The sequence below is a fragment of the Suillus subaureus genome (genome assembly GCF_016647635.1).
Source record: "Suillus subaureus strain MN1 chromosome Unknown BJ212scaffold_7, whole genome shotgun sequence".
Classification (NCBI taxonomy): domain Eukaryota; kingdom Fungi; phylum Basidiomycota; class Agaricomycetes; order Boletales; family Suillaceae; genus Suillus; species Suillus subaureus.
The window spans coordinates 1,154,729-1,170,798 of NW_024538563.1; the positions used below are offsets into that span (position 1 = coordinate 1,154,729).

General features: G+C 48.8%; 4 protein-coding genes and 1 non-coding gene across 5 annotated transcripts; 4 read left to right on the forward strand and 1 right to left on the reverse strand.

Annotated features, from left to right (window-relative positions):
• Positions 1–372: 372 nt before the first annotated feature.
• BJ212DRAFT_1478237 (PRMT5 arginine-N-methyltransferase-domain-containing protein) lies at positions 373–3,356 on the forward strand (the record flags this gene model as incomplete). Its single annotated transcript, XM_041339679.1, has 11 exons — positions 373–679; positions 738–823; positions 922–1,309; positions 1,362–1,528; positions 1,585–1,770; positions 1,822–1,899; positions 1,954–1,997; positions 2,047–2,169; positions 2,218–2,687; positions 2,745–2,944; positions 3,000–3,356. 11 exons carry the CDS (start codon positions 373–375, stop codon positions 3,354–3,356), a joined length of 2,406 nt encoding a protein of 801 aa, XP_041196210.1.
• A 1,720-nt stretch (positions 3,357–5,076) lies between these two features.
• Positions 5,077–5,995, forward strand: BJ212DRAFT_985915 (uncharacterized protein). Its single transcript, XM_041344515.1, has 7 exons — positions 5,077–5,269; positions 5,328–5,347; positions 5,403–5,462; positions 5,514–5,536; positions 5,594–5,664; positions 5,717–5,877; positions 5,935–5,995. Exons 1-6 carry the CDS (start codon positions 5,196–5,198, stop codon positions 5,802–5,804), a joined length of 336 nt encoding a protein of 111 aa, XP_041196211.1. The 5' UTR covers positions 5,077–5,195; the 3' UTR covers positions 5,805–5,877; positions 5,935–5,995.
• A 1,013-nt stretch (positions 5,996–7,008) lies between these two features.
• BJ212DRAFT_1337899 (uncharacterized protein) lies at positions 7,009–12,842 on the forward strand. Its single transcript, XM_041334988.1, has 7 exons — positions 7,009–7,479; positions 7,533–10,643; positions 10,693–10,965; positions 11,017–11,460; positions 11,514–11,678; positions 11,727–12,148; positions 12,202–12,842. Exons 1-7 carry the CDS (start codon positions 7,138–7,140, stop codon positions 12,509–12,511), a joined length of 5,067 nt encoding a protein of 1,688 aa, XP_041196212.1. The 5' UTR covers positions 7,009–7,137; the 3' UTR covers positions 12,512–12,842.
• BJ212DRAFT_t40 lies at positions 12,775–12,859 on the forward strand. The gene has a single exon. It is a non-coding gene; the product is annotated as a tRNA-Tyr (tRNA).
• A 913-nt stretch (positions 12,860–13,772) lies between these two features.
• On the reverse strand, positions 13,773–15,923 carry BJ212DRAFT_986001 (uncharacterized protein). The gene is made up of 17 exons (XM_041344516.1): positions 15,908–15,923; positions 15,616–15,804; positions 15,549–15,558; positions 15,469–15,488; positions 15,373–15,405; positions 15,221–15,317; positions 15,136–15,164; positions 15,050–15,080; positions 14,960–14,992; positions 14,819–14,895; positions 14,699–14,753; positions 14,544–14,639; positions 14,367–14,483; positions 14,269–14,309; positions 14,194–14,219; positions 14,008–14,145; positions 13,773–13,950 (listed from the first exon to the last, which is right to left on the reverse strand). Exons 2-16 carry the CDS (start codon positions 15,661–15,663, stop codon positions 14,010–14,012), a joined length of 849 nt encoding a protein of 282 aa, XP_041196213.1. The 5' UTR covers positions 15,664–15,804; positions 15,908–15,923; the 3' UTR covers positions 13,773–13,950; positions 14,008–14,009.
• Between the last annotated feature and the right edge of the window lie 147 nt (positions 15,924–16,070).

Consider the following 16,070-nt stretch of genomic DNA (forward strand, 5'->3'; position numbering starts at 1 on the left):
GGGCGACTATCTATTGGCACAGCGGAAGACCTGTGTGTGATGCAAATATGTCCATGGAGATCCCACGGGTATCATAGGGCACGGGCTGGCACGAGTGTTTTGGATAGCAGTTAATTCACCCGACATCAATCATGACTTGTCTGAGAAGCAAAACATAAGCCTTCTATATGAACACGTTTGCGGGCGCAGAGATTCGGAAAGTCGCGAAATGAGTAGAAGAATGAAGGAGGTCGCAAGGGCTTGCAAGGGTTTGGAGACTTTAAATTTGTGATTTCAGTGTCCAACGAAAGCAAGGTCAGATATAAAAACGCGATACGACGCGTTTTCTCAAGATTGCCTATTTAGGATACTCACTTTTCTTCCTCCAAGATCATGACAGACGCTGCAAGCTTAGCTTCTTGTTTCACTTTTGATGACGTTTCACAGGCATCTGCACGCACTGATGGATCCGATAAAACTCCCATTCTGAAATTAATCAGTGAAAGTCACGCCAAGGGTTATGATTTTGTCTGTCTTCCTTTGACTACCCCAAAATGGAGAGAGCGATGGAGGAATATGTGCATCGTGCCATCAGCAAGTGCAAATGACACAGACGAGAATGCCACTGCAGAACAGCAGGCGGAAGCATGGAGGAAAGCACCGTCTTTCCTGCACGAGGAGGTGACCATCTCGAGACTTGGTAAGTGAGATTAACGAATCATGTCCTCAATCGTGCATCCTGAGTGGCAATGCGATAGATGAGGCGGAGCCTGTACTTGTGATGGCATCAGACTGGCTTCAGCTTGACTCAACGGATGACTGGGTTAGGCATGACTCGGAGATCGTGAGTCCATTCTGTGAAAAAAAATCATGCTTGCGAGCGTTGTGGAGCTATCTTCGCGGAGCTTATTGTTGTGCACTAACCCGAATCTGATTTTTCAGGCATTACGCCAGGAAGTGGCCTACGCGTCATACCTCAATGTTCAGACGGTCATTTTACCTCCACCTAGGCATCGATCACAAGTTGCATCATATGCGCGCGCCATAAATGAATGTCTCAAAAATACAACTTACATGAACTTCTCGATACGTCTTCCTATCTACGATCCTGCGGTCTTTCAACCGAAAGAATCGCCATCTATTCCTCCTTCGACAACGAGTACATCGTCGACCCCATCTGCACCCTCAACGCCGAAAATTGTGATACCGCGAGCTTCCACGTCAAAATCCTTGAAGGCCGCACGGGCTCCCGAAGGAGAGATAAATGCAACTTGGGAAATGTGGGACATAATACGCACACTCTGTGAATATAACACACGCTTGACGCTCAGTATGCATTCACTTTACGTCCTGGAGACAGTACTTGACAAGCTGAATTCCAGCACTCGATCTCACCCTGCCATTACCTTCTAATGCCGGCATCCTCAACAGATGGATGGCTGAACCTGTTCACCATATATTCCTCCCCGCGTCCACGTTTATCGCGAATGTGAAGGGCTACCCTGTCCTTCCCAAGGGTACACAATCCTTTCTACGCAATAGCATGGCGGTGAGTTAACGCTGTATTTCTGCTATTGGGCAGATGATGAAACAAGAATCGGCTAGCATCACCCTATCATCATCATGTCAGGGGTTAGCTCGGGGTTACATACCAAAGGTGGCGAATCAGCATATGCACAATATGTACGACATGTCGAGAAGACAAGCTTGACTGTTCAGGCAGCGATGACGGCAGGGACAGTTGAGCACTTCGCTCAGGGTTATCAAGACTACCTCCAGAACCCCCTACAAGTTGATACATGCACCTCATTTCCGCATCCTATCTTACTGATGTCTTCCTAGCCGCTGATGGACAACCTCCAGAGCATTACGTATCAAACATTCGAACAGGACCCTGTGAAATACCGCAATTATGAAGAAGTGCGTCTCATCTGTTATGAACCGAAGTTGTACAGTGACACGTGAAATATGTAGGCCGTGTATCACGCGTTGATGGACTGGCCTGATAGTGATCACATGTGCGAATCAAATTTGGCATGTATTACAAGGCTTAACCCTTCTTCGCAGTGTGATTTGCGTTGCTGGGGCAGGCCGTGGCCCCCTTATCGAACGAAGTTTGACGGCGATCAAGAGATCGGGAAGAAGTGCCTGTGTGTACGCAGTTGAGAAGAACCCAAATGCCTTTGTGACGTCTGTTTGGCTCTCATCATCTCCACATTGACGTCTGACTGTAAATAGGCTTCAGGGCCGGAAACAGAATGAATGGGGTGACTCTGTTCAGCTGTTTTTTGGCGACATGCGGCATGTGAAGCTCCCTGAGCAAGTGGACATCCTCATCACTGAATTACTCGGTTCGTTCGGCGATAACGAGCTAAGTCCGGAGTGTCTCGACGGCGCAATGAGGTTTTTGAAACGTGTGGATTGTTTACGCTCATCACCCCATTTCGCTAACCGTTCTCCAGCTGATGGCATCTCCATCCCATCATCGTACAGTGCCCATCTCGCTCCACTATCTTCATCAAAATTGTACAATAACGCGCGAATCAGTAAAGAAATCAAAGGCATGGAAACACCATATGTGGTGATGTTCCAAAACGTCAACATTCTGAGCGGGGATGGCGGAGGAGTATCTGGCCGCTGTGGGCCTAGGATTCAACAATGCTGGGAATTTGAGCATCCGCGAAAAGATGCGACTGTTGATGAACGAGGTAAATCTGAATAGCGGGCTTCGGGTCAGGCGGACGCTAATTACGCCGAGTGTCTAGGCTTACCCCTGACAAATAGTCACAATGTCCGCTCTGCCAAGCTGTCATTCCATATTCCTCATGCTGGGGTTATGCACGGGCTTGCCGGTTATTTCGAAGCCGTCCTCTATGGGCATGTTGGTCTTAGTATTCATCCGCATAGTAAAGATCGGGTGTCGAAGGACATGCTGAGCTGGTTCCCGCTCTTCTTCCCATTCAAAGTAGGTGTTGACATTGGCATTCCCTGGTGACTGTGGTTGACATTCATTCGCTCAGGAACCTCTGTACCTACCTAGCAACTCAGAGCTGCACGTATCAATCTGGCGGCTTACGAATGAGCGGCAGGTATGGTACGAGTGGTATGCCGAATCGTTTTTGCCCGTGTTCAGTACTCCATCGTCGCCTGAACACTCTGAGGACACGTCAGGAGATGGGTCCTTCTTCGCATGTACTTCAACTCATGTTGCGGTCCCGAGTCCTGTCATCGACGCTATCGATGCATTTCCATCTTTAGAGCGTTCTGAATTGCGCAAGAGTGGCGAAGTATCACCGAGGTCTACTGCAGGCGTCATTAAAATTGGGCAGACTTTGCTGCACAATCCTGGAGGACGAAGTAGTTGGATTGGATTATGAGGGGCATTTTACTAGCATGCACGCATGCATGCGGGCTCCAAGGTGATTGTCGACCATGTTGTCGCTTGCATGCTCTTTTGATGTTACATAACAAGATTGTCTTTGCCCCAAAAAGAACTGTTTGTGATACGAAGCTTGAAGTGTAATTATGCTTCATATGGTCTCACTTATCTAATCGCAATGGCGCCCGGCTTGCTTATTCTTGGCATGTCTTGTGATTGAGTTAAATGCAGACCAGTCTTTTTATGTCATTTTGTGTTGGCAAATGACCGCTAATCCTACGTGATTCTACTGTCAATGCATGATGTTCTTTGGCTCATACTACAGATGACTATCTTGGCCAGTCTTAGCCAAGTGGTAAGCATGACAGTCAATTGCAGGTTCGAAACCTATTCAACAATCTTTTTTCGTCTACCATGCCTTGAACATTCACCCAAGGATGGATCCTTCAAGGTCTATCTCAAGTAGTCATAGCCAACTAGAACAGATTAGAAATCTACTCTCTTGGGTGGTACAGATTTGAACTTGCCAACAAATGATTTCTCCTCTTATCATACCTTGACATTCACTCATGGATGGCTTCATCAGGGGTTCATCTAATTGGTCTTAGCCAAGTAGTTTTCACAATAGAGTCAAAATCTGCGCCTCTTGGAATTGGTTCAAACCTGCTGACAACATTTTTGCAATACATAAATTTCCAGAAGTCCAATGTAACTAGACCCAGTCATTGGGCTGAAACTTCCTTTTTATGCAATAGTCTGTCCATGAAAAGGAATTTACCTTCACACTGTGCAAGGGTCATCTCAGAAACACAAGATATATCCCTAAGATGCATACATACCAACCAAGATTCTTGACAGACTGGCCAATAATTGAAGGAGTGTCCATTACTGAGGCTTCAGTGAGGCTGACAGAATTGAAGGCAGCAGACTGAGCTGTATCATTTTGATGCTGTTCAGTTTGTGTGCACTCTTTATTTTATGTCAATGCTGAGGCAGAATTACTTTTGATTCCAGCAGAAAGACCTGTAGGGCACCAGAGATGTTAACAGAGAGGTCAGTGTGAAACTCTAGAACACCCCATAAAAGCTGACACCATGTAGGAGTGACCCACTGAGACATATAACAAAACAAGGAGGCTCAGTGAGAACTGAATGACAGACACAAAGACAACCAAATAAGGTATCAAATGGGTGTAGCTGGCAGACTTTTTATGTTCAAGCAGACATCTCCACAATCATATAGCAGACTTTTGAGTGCACTCAACAGTTCTTGCTAGTTGCTCAATAACCCACTCAGGCGATGGGTGGCGGACAGTCACACCGAACGGGAAAGGGAATGATCGATCGACAATATGGGAAGTGCCGGCGGAGTTGCAAAGAAAATAGACGTATCCTACCGACGAAGATCCTCTTTCACTAACGTGGGAGTCGAGGAAGTTAACGCGTGACGATCGTTACAGTTAGCTCCACAAAGTCTCACTTGTAGATCTCACTTGTAGAACAATATTTAGCCTCAACAAGTTTCGTTGCATGCAAATACAGCTTAGTGTCAGCCAGTTTCTCAGCATATGCATCAGTAGGTACTACCCGTTTGCGGCTGACGAGAAGAGTATCAGTTTAAATCCAAATGGGAATGGACGATAGTTCACGGAGGTTCAAAAATGACTCTGCCGAAGTGTCGGCAGGGCAACAAACTTTAAACTCCGCCAAGCCTTAAGAGTGCCGTCGTAACGGAAACATTACATTTCTCTCTCGTACTTTTATTTTCTCGAAGTTCTAGACACAAAATACCCGACCCACTATTCGCGCCGCACTCGTTCAACAAACTTATACCGACGATGAAGTTTACAACCGTTTTCGTGGCCCTCGTTTCCGCCGTTCCAGCCGTCTTTGGTCTTACCATCAACACACCGTACGTGTTTTCTCTTAGATCTCGTCGTACGGGAGAGAGTGCTCATCATGTGATGCAGGGCCAATGTTGTTGAGTGCCGTATGTACTCTCCTATCAATTGGTATCACGCTTTAACACTGCTCGTGTCCTCTAGAGCCTATTTTGTTTAGTTGGTCTGGCGGACAGTCTCCCTACTACTTGACCCTTGTGCCTGGTATGTCATCTCGTGCAATTGATTAGGTGCCATTTTATCGAGTCTTAATAGGCGGGCAATCCATGGCCTCACCTGTAAGTGATTATTTTTACACTGAAGCTGACTGGCTATTCTGAGACATTTTCGAATAGATCAAGTCCTTCCCAACACAAACGGGCACATCCTATACTTGGAACGTCGATCTTCAAGCCAACACTATCTTGTGAGTTATCCTCCGTGGGATTCTCGGAGACGTGCAGCTGACTGGGATCTAGCAACATCGCTCTCAAGGACAGTACCGGTTCTACGGCATACTCTGACATCGTCACCATCATGTCTGGCAGCGACACCTCCTGTCCTTAACACAGCAGTAAATGAGGGTGGCGCGTCGAGTGGTAGCGCTGTCGCCAGTGGCTACCTCTACCCCGGCCGCTGGGTAAGTTGCAATTGTTCTGTGCGCCTTAGTGGTTACTGAGTCATCATTCTCGCTTAGATCTTCTGCGTCTGCATCTGGTACCACCTCTTCTGGTGTTAAAACCTCTGCCACTACCACTGCATCCTCTGGCACGACTCAGAAGACCGGCGCCGCCAGTAGCCTTTCTGTCTCTTCGGCAATGGGTGTTGCCGGTGTAATGGGTCTCATTGGTGCTGCTCTCTTCTAAGTATGTTGATGATACGGGCACGATCATGACGCGCGGCGGACTGTTTAATTTGATATATATCAACTGTCTTTGCTCCGTTCCACATTATTCATATTTTAGTCACTTGTTTTTGTTGGCAGTATTTGCCCATCCTTGTGCTCCTTTGTGCATTATAGAAGAGCATCTTTCATTTGTCACTATAAACCCTATCCCCTGGTGTGAAAGGATCGCTGTGAAATCATTGAATGTGTTTCATTTGACCAGGGTGACCAGTGAATATTTGAATGATATCACGTGACCAGTCGCGTAGACTTTCAAGCGGATTTCTGTTGAGTTTCTTTGCGCACGTCGCTTGCATTTTTTTGCAGCTGCGACTGGTCGGGTTCGCTCACAAGAACGAACTTTGCAATCTCTCTCTCTCTCACTAGCTCCATAGCACATTCCCTACTATCATTATTCGAGACTATGTCTATTGTGGCCGACAACGCTGTCGTCGCTGACGACCCGATATCTAATGGCCACCAGGTGCACGACGGTCCAATTCTTTCGAGACACCTAGCAAGTTGGTGACTGACGGGGAGGTCGTCGAGGCTGCTTCAAATGGTGTGCAAGAGTCTGCACTAGGTGCTGAAGACATTTCCAGAGCCGGTAACAAGGCCGATGATACCTTGGTAACTGCTTCCTCTGACGACACCCTCGCGGCGGAGATATCTGTCGAGGTTCTCAACGTGGTGTGTGCCACTCTTTGCCGCGTTGTAGCTCTTGTGTGACTGAGTTGTATCCAGGGCAAGTTGGTCCATGATATGGGGCCAGAGGCACCCGGCCTGCACGCCGGTGACTCTGATAAGGAGAACGCCACCTTTATCCATGACTCTGAGCCTCTTGCCAACGGCTACCACAAGTCTCTTCTCGTAGAAGAGTCCGAGCAGCTTACAACTCTCACAATCGCTCCATGCGACAAGCCCGCGAGTCTCGCAGAGCTCGTCCAAGAGGACGCGATTGAGTTTTCCGGTATGGTTATTCCAGAGATACCCAAGGTATGCAAATGTGCGGACATGCTTTTGACGCGTCCATTCTCCAACAATCAGCTACAGGACCAATTCCCAATCACTGACAGCCCAGGCACGGAAATACCCTTTCTCGATGTTGCCACAATCGTTGTGGAAGCTTCTAAAGCCTCTTTAGATGATGGAGAGCCTCCTATCGCTGCTAGCACCGGCCCTGACACGTCCCTATCAGACTTTGTTACGACTTCCATAAATGGCGTCGGAAGCACTACTGCTGCAGTGCCTTCTCCCTGTCAGGACGAGACGCCCATCTCCCATCTGAACACCAAAATGAGCTCAACTGCTGATATACTGGAAGAGGTTGTTGTCCCCCCTGCTATTGAAGCAGAGGTGAGTCGCGCTTTGAATGCGACGTTTCTACCTTCATCTTGACGTCACTGTAGGAAATATCTCCCATGGCCGCAGAACCTGAACCGGCTGTCGTAGAAGTTGCATGTGACCCGATTGAAGCAGAAGCACGTCCAATGGAAGTGGAGGCTTCGTCAGTCGGAGATGAACTTGCTGTTACCAAGACCGTGCCAGCGTCCATCGATTCTGTAGCAGAGACCGCTCCTCAATGCGAAAACATATCGGACGAGCAAGAACCTGCACTAGTTGAAACACAATCTTCTACACCCCAGCCAGTAATCACGCCAACGATGCTTAAAGCTGCACTAAATAAACCAACATCGCCCGAGGTGGTCGTGGAGGACAGTCTGGTTCACGAGCCTGACGCGGAAGCCGCGGCAACTTTGGAGCCCACCCCAGAAGCTACCGAGTCGGAACCGATTGGAAATAGTGCAGCAGATGTAGAGCCCGGCAACGAAGTTGCCGAGTCCGTTCCGACTGAAGAAACTGTGCCAGTGACGGAAGCAGTAGCCACTGCTGCACCAGCCGAGATATCGAGTGCAGAAGCAGAGGAATCTGCTGCAGAGGTTGATGCATGTATCACAGCGGAAAAGGAGGCTAATGAGGAGTCGCAGGGTGCTATTGATGCTGTGAACGGGCCAGCCGCTCCCACCGAACCGGAAGTGGAAGTATTTGTTCCCGAGGTTGTTTCGGCTCCAGCTGAGGCTGCGACAGGGCCAGATGTCCTGTCAACTGAATCAGAGGAAGCTGCCATCGCGCCAACTACGGCGCCCGAGGTCCCTGCCCAATCTATCGTTGCTGCCGAAGCAGAGTCTGTTGATGCACACGACTTCATTACAGCTGACTCGGAACCAGTCACAGCCCCTGACCCCGAGCCCATTACTTCGACTGAGACGGATTCTGTAGCAGCAGCAGGATTCGAATCTGCCACTGTCGAGTTGGAAGCGCCTGCAGCAGTTGATGCGGAGCTCACAGAACCTGCAGTCGAGTCTATTGTAGTGGAGACTGTTCAGATCGATGTCGAGCCACCCAGCTCCAACGTGTCATTCGTTGAGGACCCTGAGGTGGGTTTCGCGTATGATGACGAGCCGCAGACGCCTCTAGCTGAGGAGACTCCTGCGTTTGAGTCAGTTTTGGAAGCTGCTGATGTGGAGTCCGAGGTGCAGGTAGAAGAGCCTTCTGTTGAGGAGACTGCGGAGGTCATTCCAATCGATGTTAATCCTACAGGAGAGTCTGCATCAGTCGAGGAAGTTGCAGCGGAGGAAGTTGTAGTGGCCGAAGAGGTTGTAATGGTCGAGGAATTCCCGGTCGAAGAACCTGCAACGAATGAAGAGAACGTACTGGTTGAGGAAACCACGGCAGTTGAAGAAACTATCCCTGCTGAAGAGGTCGTCCCAATTGACGTTGCTACAAGGGAGCCCGCACCAGTCGAAGAGGTTCCCTCAGTGGAGGCTGTGGCAATTGAAGAACATGCACCAGTCGAAGAAATCACTCTAGTTGATGAAGACACTCCTATCGAATCAGCTGCTCCAATCGAATCATCCTCGCCAGTCGAAGAGCCTGTTGTTGATGAAGCTGAGCGCACTGTCGAAGAGCTCGCAGCTCCCATTGACGATGGTCCGGTGTTGGAAGAGACCATGCCTTCTGTCTATGCAACCGATGTCGACACGCCTCTTCTCTCCGTTGAAGAGCCTGCCGCATCCATTGAGCAGCTTGTTGCACCTGAAGAGGCATTCGCTGAAACAGCCGCTCCAGCGATTGAAGAGATCTCGCTCGCGGGAGATGCTTCCACCGTTGAAGAAACATATGCTCCTCTTGTTGATGTGCCAGTTGGAGAAGATGTTCCTGCTGTTGAGGAATGTTCCCCGCTCGCAGAAGTGGATATATCTGAATCAGGAACGGTCGACGAGCTCTCCGCATCAGTAGAGGAGCATACGTCTGGTGCGGTTGAAGACACTCCGGGGCGTGAAGACCAGCCTGTAGCAATCGAGGAAACTCCCGCAGATGTTTCTGTTGATGATCGAATTCCTCCCACGATGGGCGAGACACCTCTCCTTGCAGAAGTGCTCTCGGATACTGACGGGCCTGCTCTTGAGGCTACTTCAACCACGGAAGAGCCTTATGTGCCGGAAGAAGAGCCCGTCACTGTCGTTGTGTCAGGCGAAACGATTTCTGAAATGGCAGTTGTCGCATCGGTCGAAAAGGATATCCTTGCGGTCGAGGAACCTCTCGAGCCCTCGGACGTAGAGGCGCGCGAACCAGTTGTGCATGAGGAAGCTGCAGCGCCAACGGGAGACCATGAGTTAGTTGCTGTCGAGGATACGCCAGTGCTCGACGATCAGCCTGTCACCACCGAGGAAACTTTCACAACCGAAGAGGCATCTGTCTCTGTCGATGATCAAATCCCTCCTGCTATGAACGAGATACCCCTCATTGCAGAAGTGTCCTCGGCTGCTGATGAGCCTACACTTGATGACGGTCCAGCCACCGAAGAACCTTCCGTGCCTGAAGATGAGCCTACCGCCACCTCCACTGTGGAGGTACCGCCAACATCCGAAGAAACCGCTACTGCGCCCAAAGAAATCATCTCGACAGCGGAGGAGGCCATCCCAGTTTTCGAAGCGGCCCCCACCACTTCTGCGGACCCGATGTTTGACGATACCTTGTCTCTTGAGGGAACTACAACCGTCGCTGAGGAGTCAACTGTCGAGTCTGACGCTTCCGTAACTGAATTATCCGTGGCTGTTGAAGAACCCGCTCCTGCTGCAAGTGAAGTGTCGGTCGTCGAAGTCGCTCTCGAAGAGGTCCATGCTGCCCTGGAGCACACTGAAGACGCCTTGTTTGCCAGTGAAGAGACTAAGGACGAAACTGAGGATTCACAACATGGAGAGGCACCCGTATCTTTGCCAGAGCAACCCATTGTAGAGGAGTCTTTCCCTACGGCTCTTATCGTTGAGGAGTTGACGTCCGTACCCGCCGAGAAGCCCGAGATTTTAGAGGAGCTGCATGTGGTCACCTCTCAATTTCCTTTCAATGAGGAGCATTCTGAAGTCGACAAGGACTTGGAGCCTCCAATTGCACATGTGGAGATCTTTAACGAGATTGAAGAGACTAAAGCAGTCGAGGAGGTCACTGAACAGCAAGAGGTGTGTAGGATCCGTTGTCGCTATCCACGTTTTCTTAGATATGTTTTAGATTGCGACATCTCCAGCTCTCAACGTTGCTACTGACATTGAGCGTCCCAAGTCACCATGGACCCCTTCTTACAGCGTCATCACTCAAGGACCAGGCGTTCCCGTCGAGGAGCATGTAAACGTCTATGGAGGTGATGATGACGCTGTCCCTGCCCAGTCACAAACACCCGAGATCATTATCGATGAAGTAGCTGCGGTCGTCCCAGAGATTGCAACTGATATGGAGGTGTCCAGACAATCCCAGGTTGAGGTTTTACAATTGACAGCGGAACAGGTATGATTTCACCCCTATTGCCTTTCTGCCTTTGACTTAACTCGGGGATAGGTTACGCTCGGCGAATCAGAAGAACCTTGCCCTAAATCACCTTGGACGCCTTCTTACTCAGTGACTGTACAAGGCAATCTTGCTCAGGCTAACGAGGGACTTGATGACTTGGAGCAGCTTCCTCCAAGCGCTGCCCAGTTTGTTGCAGCGGAGAGATACCAAGAGCAACCTGTTCCTTTCACAGAAACACTCATATCTGGCGAGGTAACCAGTTCTACCACAGTTGTTGCAGACATACATGTTACGCTTTCGGCAATGCTAGACGAATCGGATATTCCTGATTCAGCGGTTGAAGCAGAGGCTCCCCAGGATGTTGCTTCGGAGCAAGGTGTCATCGCTCAAGCAGAACGTTCGGTACCGACTACACCCGAGCCACCTACTGTGGAGGAAGTGCCTGAGGAGGAAATTGAACAGGGATCGTTCATCGTCGACGACGAGAATACGGTAGGTTACTATTTATTTATGCGAAGATTAGCCACGCTAAGTGTTTTCAACAGCAATTGGGTGCTACTGGCCCTGACGAAGAGCATAGTAGTTCTCCCTGGACGCGGTCCTACTCAGTAACTGGACTTGAACCAGCATCTGCACTTGAGGATCAAGCGGTTGCTAAGGACGGCGAATTTGTTGACCATGGATCATTTATCATTGAGACCCAACCACCTGTAAGATTGTATTGGCACCGAGCTTTACACTTGCTGAAAATTCCGTAGGCTGTTGTAGAGGGTACTCCCGAGGTTAAATCGGACTCGGGGCTTCTGACACCCGTCGATGATCCTGTTGGAGAAAGACCAAAGTCGCCATGGACCCCTTCGTACTCTGTCACCAAGCAGGGGCCGAATGATGTTGAAGAAGTGGAGGATCTTGGTGAATTAGAGCATCTGCCTGGTCCACTCTCTAGCGTTTCTGCACTTGCGGCTGACGAGGAACCCATCCCGCCTGTCCTCATCACCGAGACGCTCGCGTCTGTAGATGAGCCTGTCATCGCGGAGACTCTCTCGTGCTTAGAGGGTGACGTGACTGTTTCAGAGCTCTCCGAGACACATGACGACGTTGAGGCTAATGGAGTTCCAATCGCCCGAGAGACCCCTCAAACATTCCCTGTTCTCGAAGAGCCACAGAAAATCGCCAAGAAGTCAGTCCACATTTCCCTCACTTCCTTCCTTGTTCCTGACTCTGTGCATTCAGGCCAAGCTTGTCTGCAGTTGACGAGCTTAACGCCGCCGAGGTCACTGAATCCAGCACCCTCCGCATCGATATTCCCACCAATAACGGAGCCAACCGCAACAGACTGGAGTCCACGACCTCTTCTCGTTTCTTCCCTGGTGGATGGTTCTCCTCTTCACCCAAGGTTCCTGAAGAGGGTCGCACATCACTCGACGTTGCAGCAGGAGAATTCATCCACAAGTCCTCAGTTGAAAACACTCCAACCACTGCCCTCCCCTCCGCTGTCGAGGAAGACAAGGAAAAGAAGTCTCGTTGGTGCACAATCATGTGAAAGGCAGGGTCCGCCACCTCCACCTTATGCATCTGAATTCTTGAAACTTACCATCGTTTTTATCATTTTCACTCTCGTTCTCTACTTTACTTTCTACTATGCATGACCCTTAACGACAAGCAACGACTGCATATTCATATTTACTTTCAAGCGGATTCTGATACTGACATAAACCTCTTGTATTTCGGCTAATCTTCACTCTTGTCAATACGCTGTTTGCACGTGAAGCCTCTTAGATCGGCGGATGTCCTTATCAGACGTAACCGACCTTAGCTCAGTTGGAAGAGCGCGAGACTGTAATTGGATAAATTAATCTTGAGGTCGCCTGTTCGAGCCAGGCAGGTCGGATGTTTTTGAGTGATATTTCGAGATTATAACTGGAAACTTGGAACATCATTCCAAAACATCCTGGCATCGGGGAAGATGTTTTCGGTAACATCGTCGTTAAACGAACATGGCATGTACAACGTCAAGTCACAGAAACGCGACAGCCGCACCGAATTCGAGCCGGTAACATGTGTTTTTTGTGGTAAGTACTACCGTTCGCGCCACCTTCCTGGTGCTAATGATTACGCTCCGGGGGAGTTGTTTGCTCATTTGCTGCATCGTAATCAAATCAATATGACTGTTCCTTTGGTTTGAGGTAAAAGAAACTTTAACAGAAAGGATGGGATGGTCCCGGGTCGAGACTCCCCATGTGCACTGCATAGTTATATACCGAACCAGAAACTCTGAGAGGACTGCATGAGTTCTGTGCCATATACGTCATAGACGTTCTTTTCATCTCTTGCACGTGCATACTACATATCATACTATTCATACGGTCACTCGTGAACACACTCTGATCAATTGCATTCACTTCGTATTATACTCTATCTGCTAGCATGCCCAGCATGTACAAGCGGAACGCCATGCGGGCAGAACTAGGAACCAGAACCCAGCAGCTGAAATACCTCCTAAACGACAAAAAATGTATCAAGCCGCTATTCAAATTTATCGCACGTACTCGCCGCTTCATCAACACCTTCGGAGTACGTGTTTCTCGCATCACGCACACAGTACATACAAACTACGATAGATAGCCGGGAGCAAGCCCCCCGCACTCGAATAGAGCTATGTCTGACATAGGGTCTTCGACCCCAGAGAAAAGAAAGACCGCAGAGAGAGAGTGTGTGTGTGTGTGTGAGTGTGTATGGCTAGATCAAAGGGTGAATGAACACAAATATACTCTATGCACTGTTGACATAGCCTAGAGTGACGATGAACGGGATAAATATATAAAATAGTCAGGGAGAGAACAGAAGAAGAAACTAAATATGCTGTGATTGATGGGTTGACTTCCAGCGAATTTGCGTCATCCATTTCTTAGCCTTGCCCGTATAAGAGACTGCCCAATGGTCACGTAATTTTAAGGGTTGGCATGTTCCAAGTAGTATTGTCTCTTGATCAACGAGTGTCAGCTGCATGATCATGACGATTTGGCAGAGGAAGCGCACTGTCATATAATATCTGGGACTGCTGCCATCCACGTCGTGAAAGAAACATCCGTGTAGGTGCCACAAGAAGCACGGTTCAACCTCCAGAAGTCCCTATGCATTTGCGTGACTAAGACGGCTTGCACAATGACTTGATAGCTGCTGCAGAATAAGTAACCATCACCTCCAAATCGAGAGTAGACAAACTTTGCCACCGTGTGTGCAAATGGAAACTACGTCTTGCATAAATGGAGTGGCTTCGCATGTACACATCTAACTTACCGGAGTAAAGATTGTTGTGAGAACGACACTGAGAGTAAAAGCTGTAACATTCAGTAAGTAAATATGCAAGAGGTGTTTGGTAATATGCGAGAACTAACCAAAGCTGCAGCCGAAATACAGCAGATTGTGTTGCATGAGACCACGCATGAGACGGTTGTCGATCTCCCGGCCACCATGACTCTTGATGGCGCGATAGTACAGAAGAAACAATATTTCTGGAATCGTGTGCATGTAGTAAGTTCAAGCTTGTGTTAGCAGTAGCTCCCGATACGGACGTAGCTCAATAACAGCGAGCAAGCAGTAAAGCGCATATACTGTCGAGCTCGTCTTCATATCTAGATATCCAAAAATGCCAGGAATCCAGCATTCCCCTGTATTTAAGAGGTCAGGAGCTAAGCAGACACGGAGTCCAACTTGAAGTTATACGTACCAGAGACTGACGAGTCAAATTCCCAAAGGCAAATGATAGTTGGTACTAGATAGGCCTGCGCAAGATGGGTTGGGCATTGTTATCTGGAGTTGGCCGTAGCCTCCATGTATTTTGGCTCACAATGACATTGACGATTGCGAATATGGCGTGCCACCTCTCCCGTTCCCATACTGCATATGCCCTGAGTATGAAAATAGCTGGATCAGTGCAACACTGTTAGAGCGCAGAATCATTGCTGGGTAATCCAACTGCTGGACCCACACTCAACGAAGAACATCAATAGAAACCCTATATCTCATGAGTTATAGCGCGGAGTCAGTACATGGCTGGAGGAAGCTTCACAAGACTCACAGACATTGGCGATACCATAAGAGCGACAAAGCTTCGATTGGGATGGATTAATTTCAAGTGTCTGCAACGCTCCAATTTGCACATACAGGGAGTGGGGCATCAGGTTGAAAAACCACTGAAAGTCATCACATCATGAGGGAGGAAAAATGGAGATGTGTACCGAACACTCACTGAGCATATTCAGTGACACGAAGGCAAAGGGCAAGTGACTGCAAGCGAGATAGAAAAACATCCCGAGCCCCCATCGAGACTCGACGATAAACTCAACCTGCACCGACTACGGATCAGTGCACCTTGGGATGTCCAAGGAAATTTCTACTTGCCGCGTCGGGTATGGACAGTATGTAGTCATATAACTAAATGTTCGAATAAAAGCGTGAGTCTCGTTCACCAAAGGCTGTCGTAATTTTTGCGCTCACCCACAGCGCTGTTAGTGCAACTACCATGGGGAGACAAATAAATGAATGAATGAAAAGTGATCATAAACCCATAGCCGCACCATAAGGATACTGGGACGACAGGTATCAGTGATACAGGATACACTCGATAGCAGGACTTGCACTTACACCCAACCTCAAGAACGCATCAGCTTGAGTCGCCTGAAAAGCATTCATACTAATTTATGCCAACAAGTCGACCTCGCTTCAGGTTACTGCTTATAAGATGTCGAATATGCAGCATTAGTATTGTACAGCATGCTGCCGTTGGTCTCCGTTCCGTACTGTGCTCCCGAGTCTGAGAACCCGTTCGGATCGCTGTCATATTCCGTAAAGATTCGTCAGATACCTGAATGTCACGAATATCCAGGAAGACGCCATTATCTAAGGGCTGAAGATATATAATATAATAATGACGGACCCACGACACAGAAGACGGTGAACCACATGGTGATCCCAGTGCAGGAGAACAAAGACTCGTATTCCTGTTCTCGTATATTTGTCAGGTAGTAGAGGAAGCAGAGCAGTGAGCGATGTGGCACCGCCAGTGCGGAGAGTCCTAGAGTCTCCTCAGTCCTGGTCTT

Excerpts from the sequence above, each read along its gene's own strand:
- BJ212DRAFT_1337899 (XM_041334988.1), top strand. The coding sequence starts at position 7,138 with ATGCTTTTGACGCGTCCATTCTCCAACAATCAGCTACAGGACCAATTC. Across the intron at positions 7,480-7,532 it reads CCCCTGCTATTGAAGCAGAG|GAAATATCTCCCATGGCCGC; the intron begins GTGAGTCGCGCT and ends ACGTCACTGTAG. Across the intron at positions 10,644-10,692 it reads AGGTCACTGAACAGCAAGAG|ATTGCGACATCTCCAGCTCT; the intron begins GTGTGTAGGATC and ends GATATGTTTTAG.
- BJ212DRAFT_985915 (XM_041344515.1), top strand. The coding sequence starts at position 5,196 with ATGAAGTTTACAACCGTTTTCGTGGCCCTCGTTTCCGCCGTTCCAGCC. Across the intron at positions 5,348-5,402 it reads GGCCAATGTTGTTGAGTGCC|AGCCTATTTTGTTTAGTTGG; the intron begins GTATGTACTCTC and ends CGTGTCCTCTAG. Across the intron at positions 5,463-5,513 it reads CTACTTGACCCTTGTGCCTG|GCGGGCAATCCATGGCCTCA; the intron begins GTATGTCATCTC and ends GAGTCTTAATAG.
- BJ212DRAFT_986001 (XM_041344516.1), bottom strand. The coding sequence starts at position 15,663 with ATGAATGCTTTTCAGGCGACTCAAGCTGATGCGTTCTTGAGGTTGGGT. Across the intron at positions 15,318-15,372 it reads TACTGTCCATACCCGACGCG|GTTGAGTTTATCGTCGAGTC; the intron begins GCAAGTAGAAAT and ends TAGTCGGTGCAG. Across the intron at positions 15,165-15,220 it reads CGTGTCACTGAATATGCTCA|TGGTTTTTCAACCTGATGCC; the intron begins GTGAGTGTTCGG and ends GATGACTTTCAG.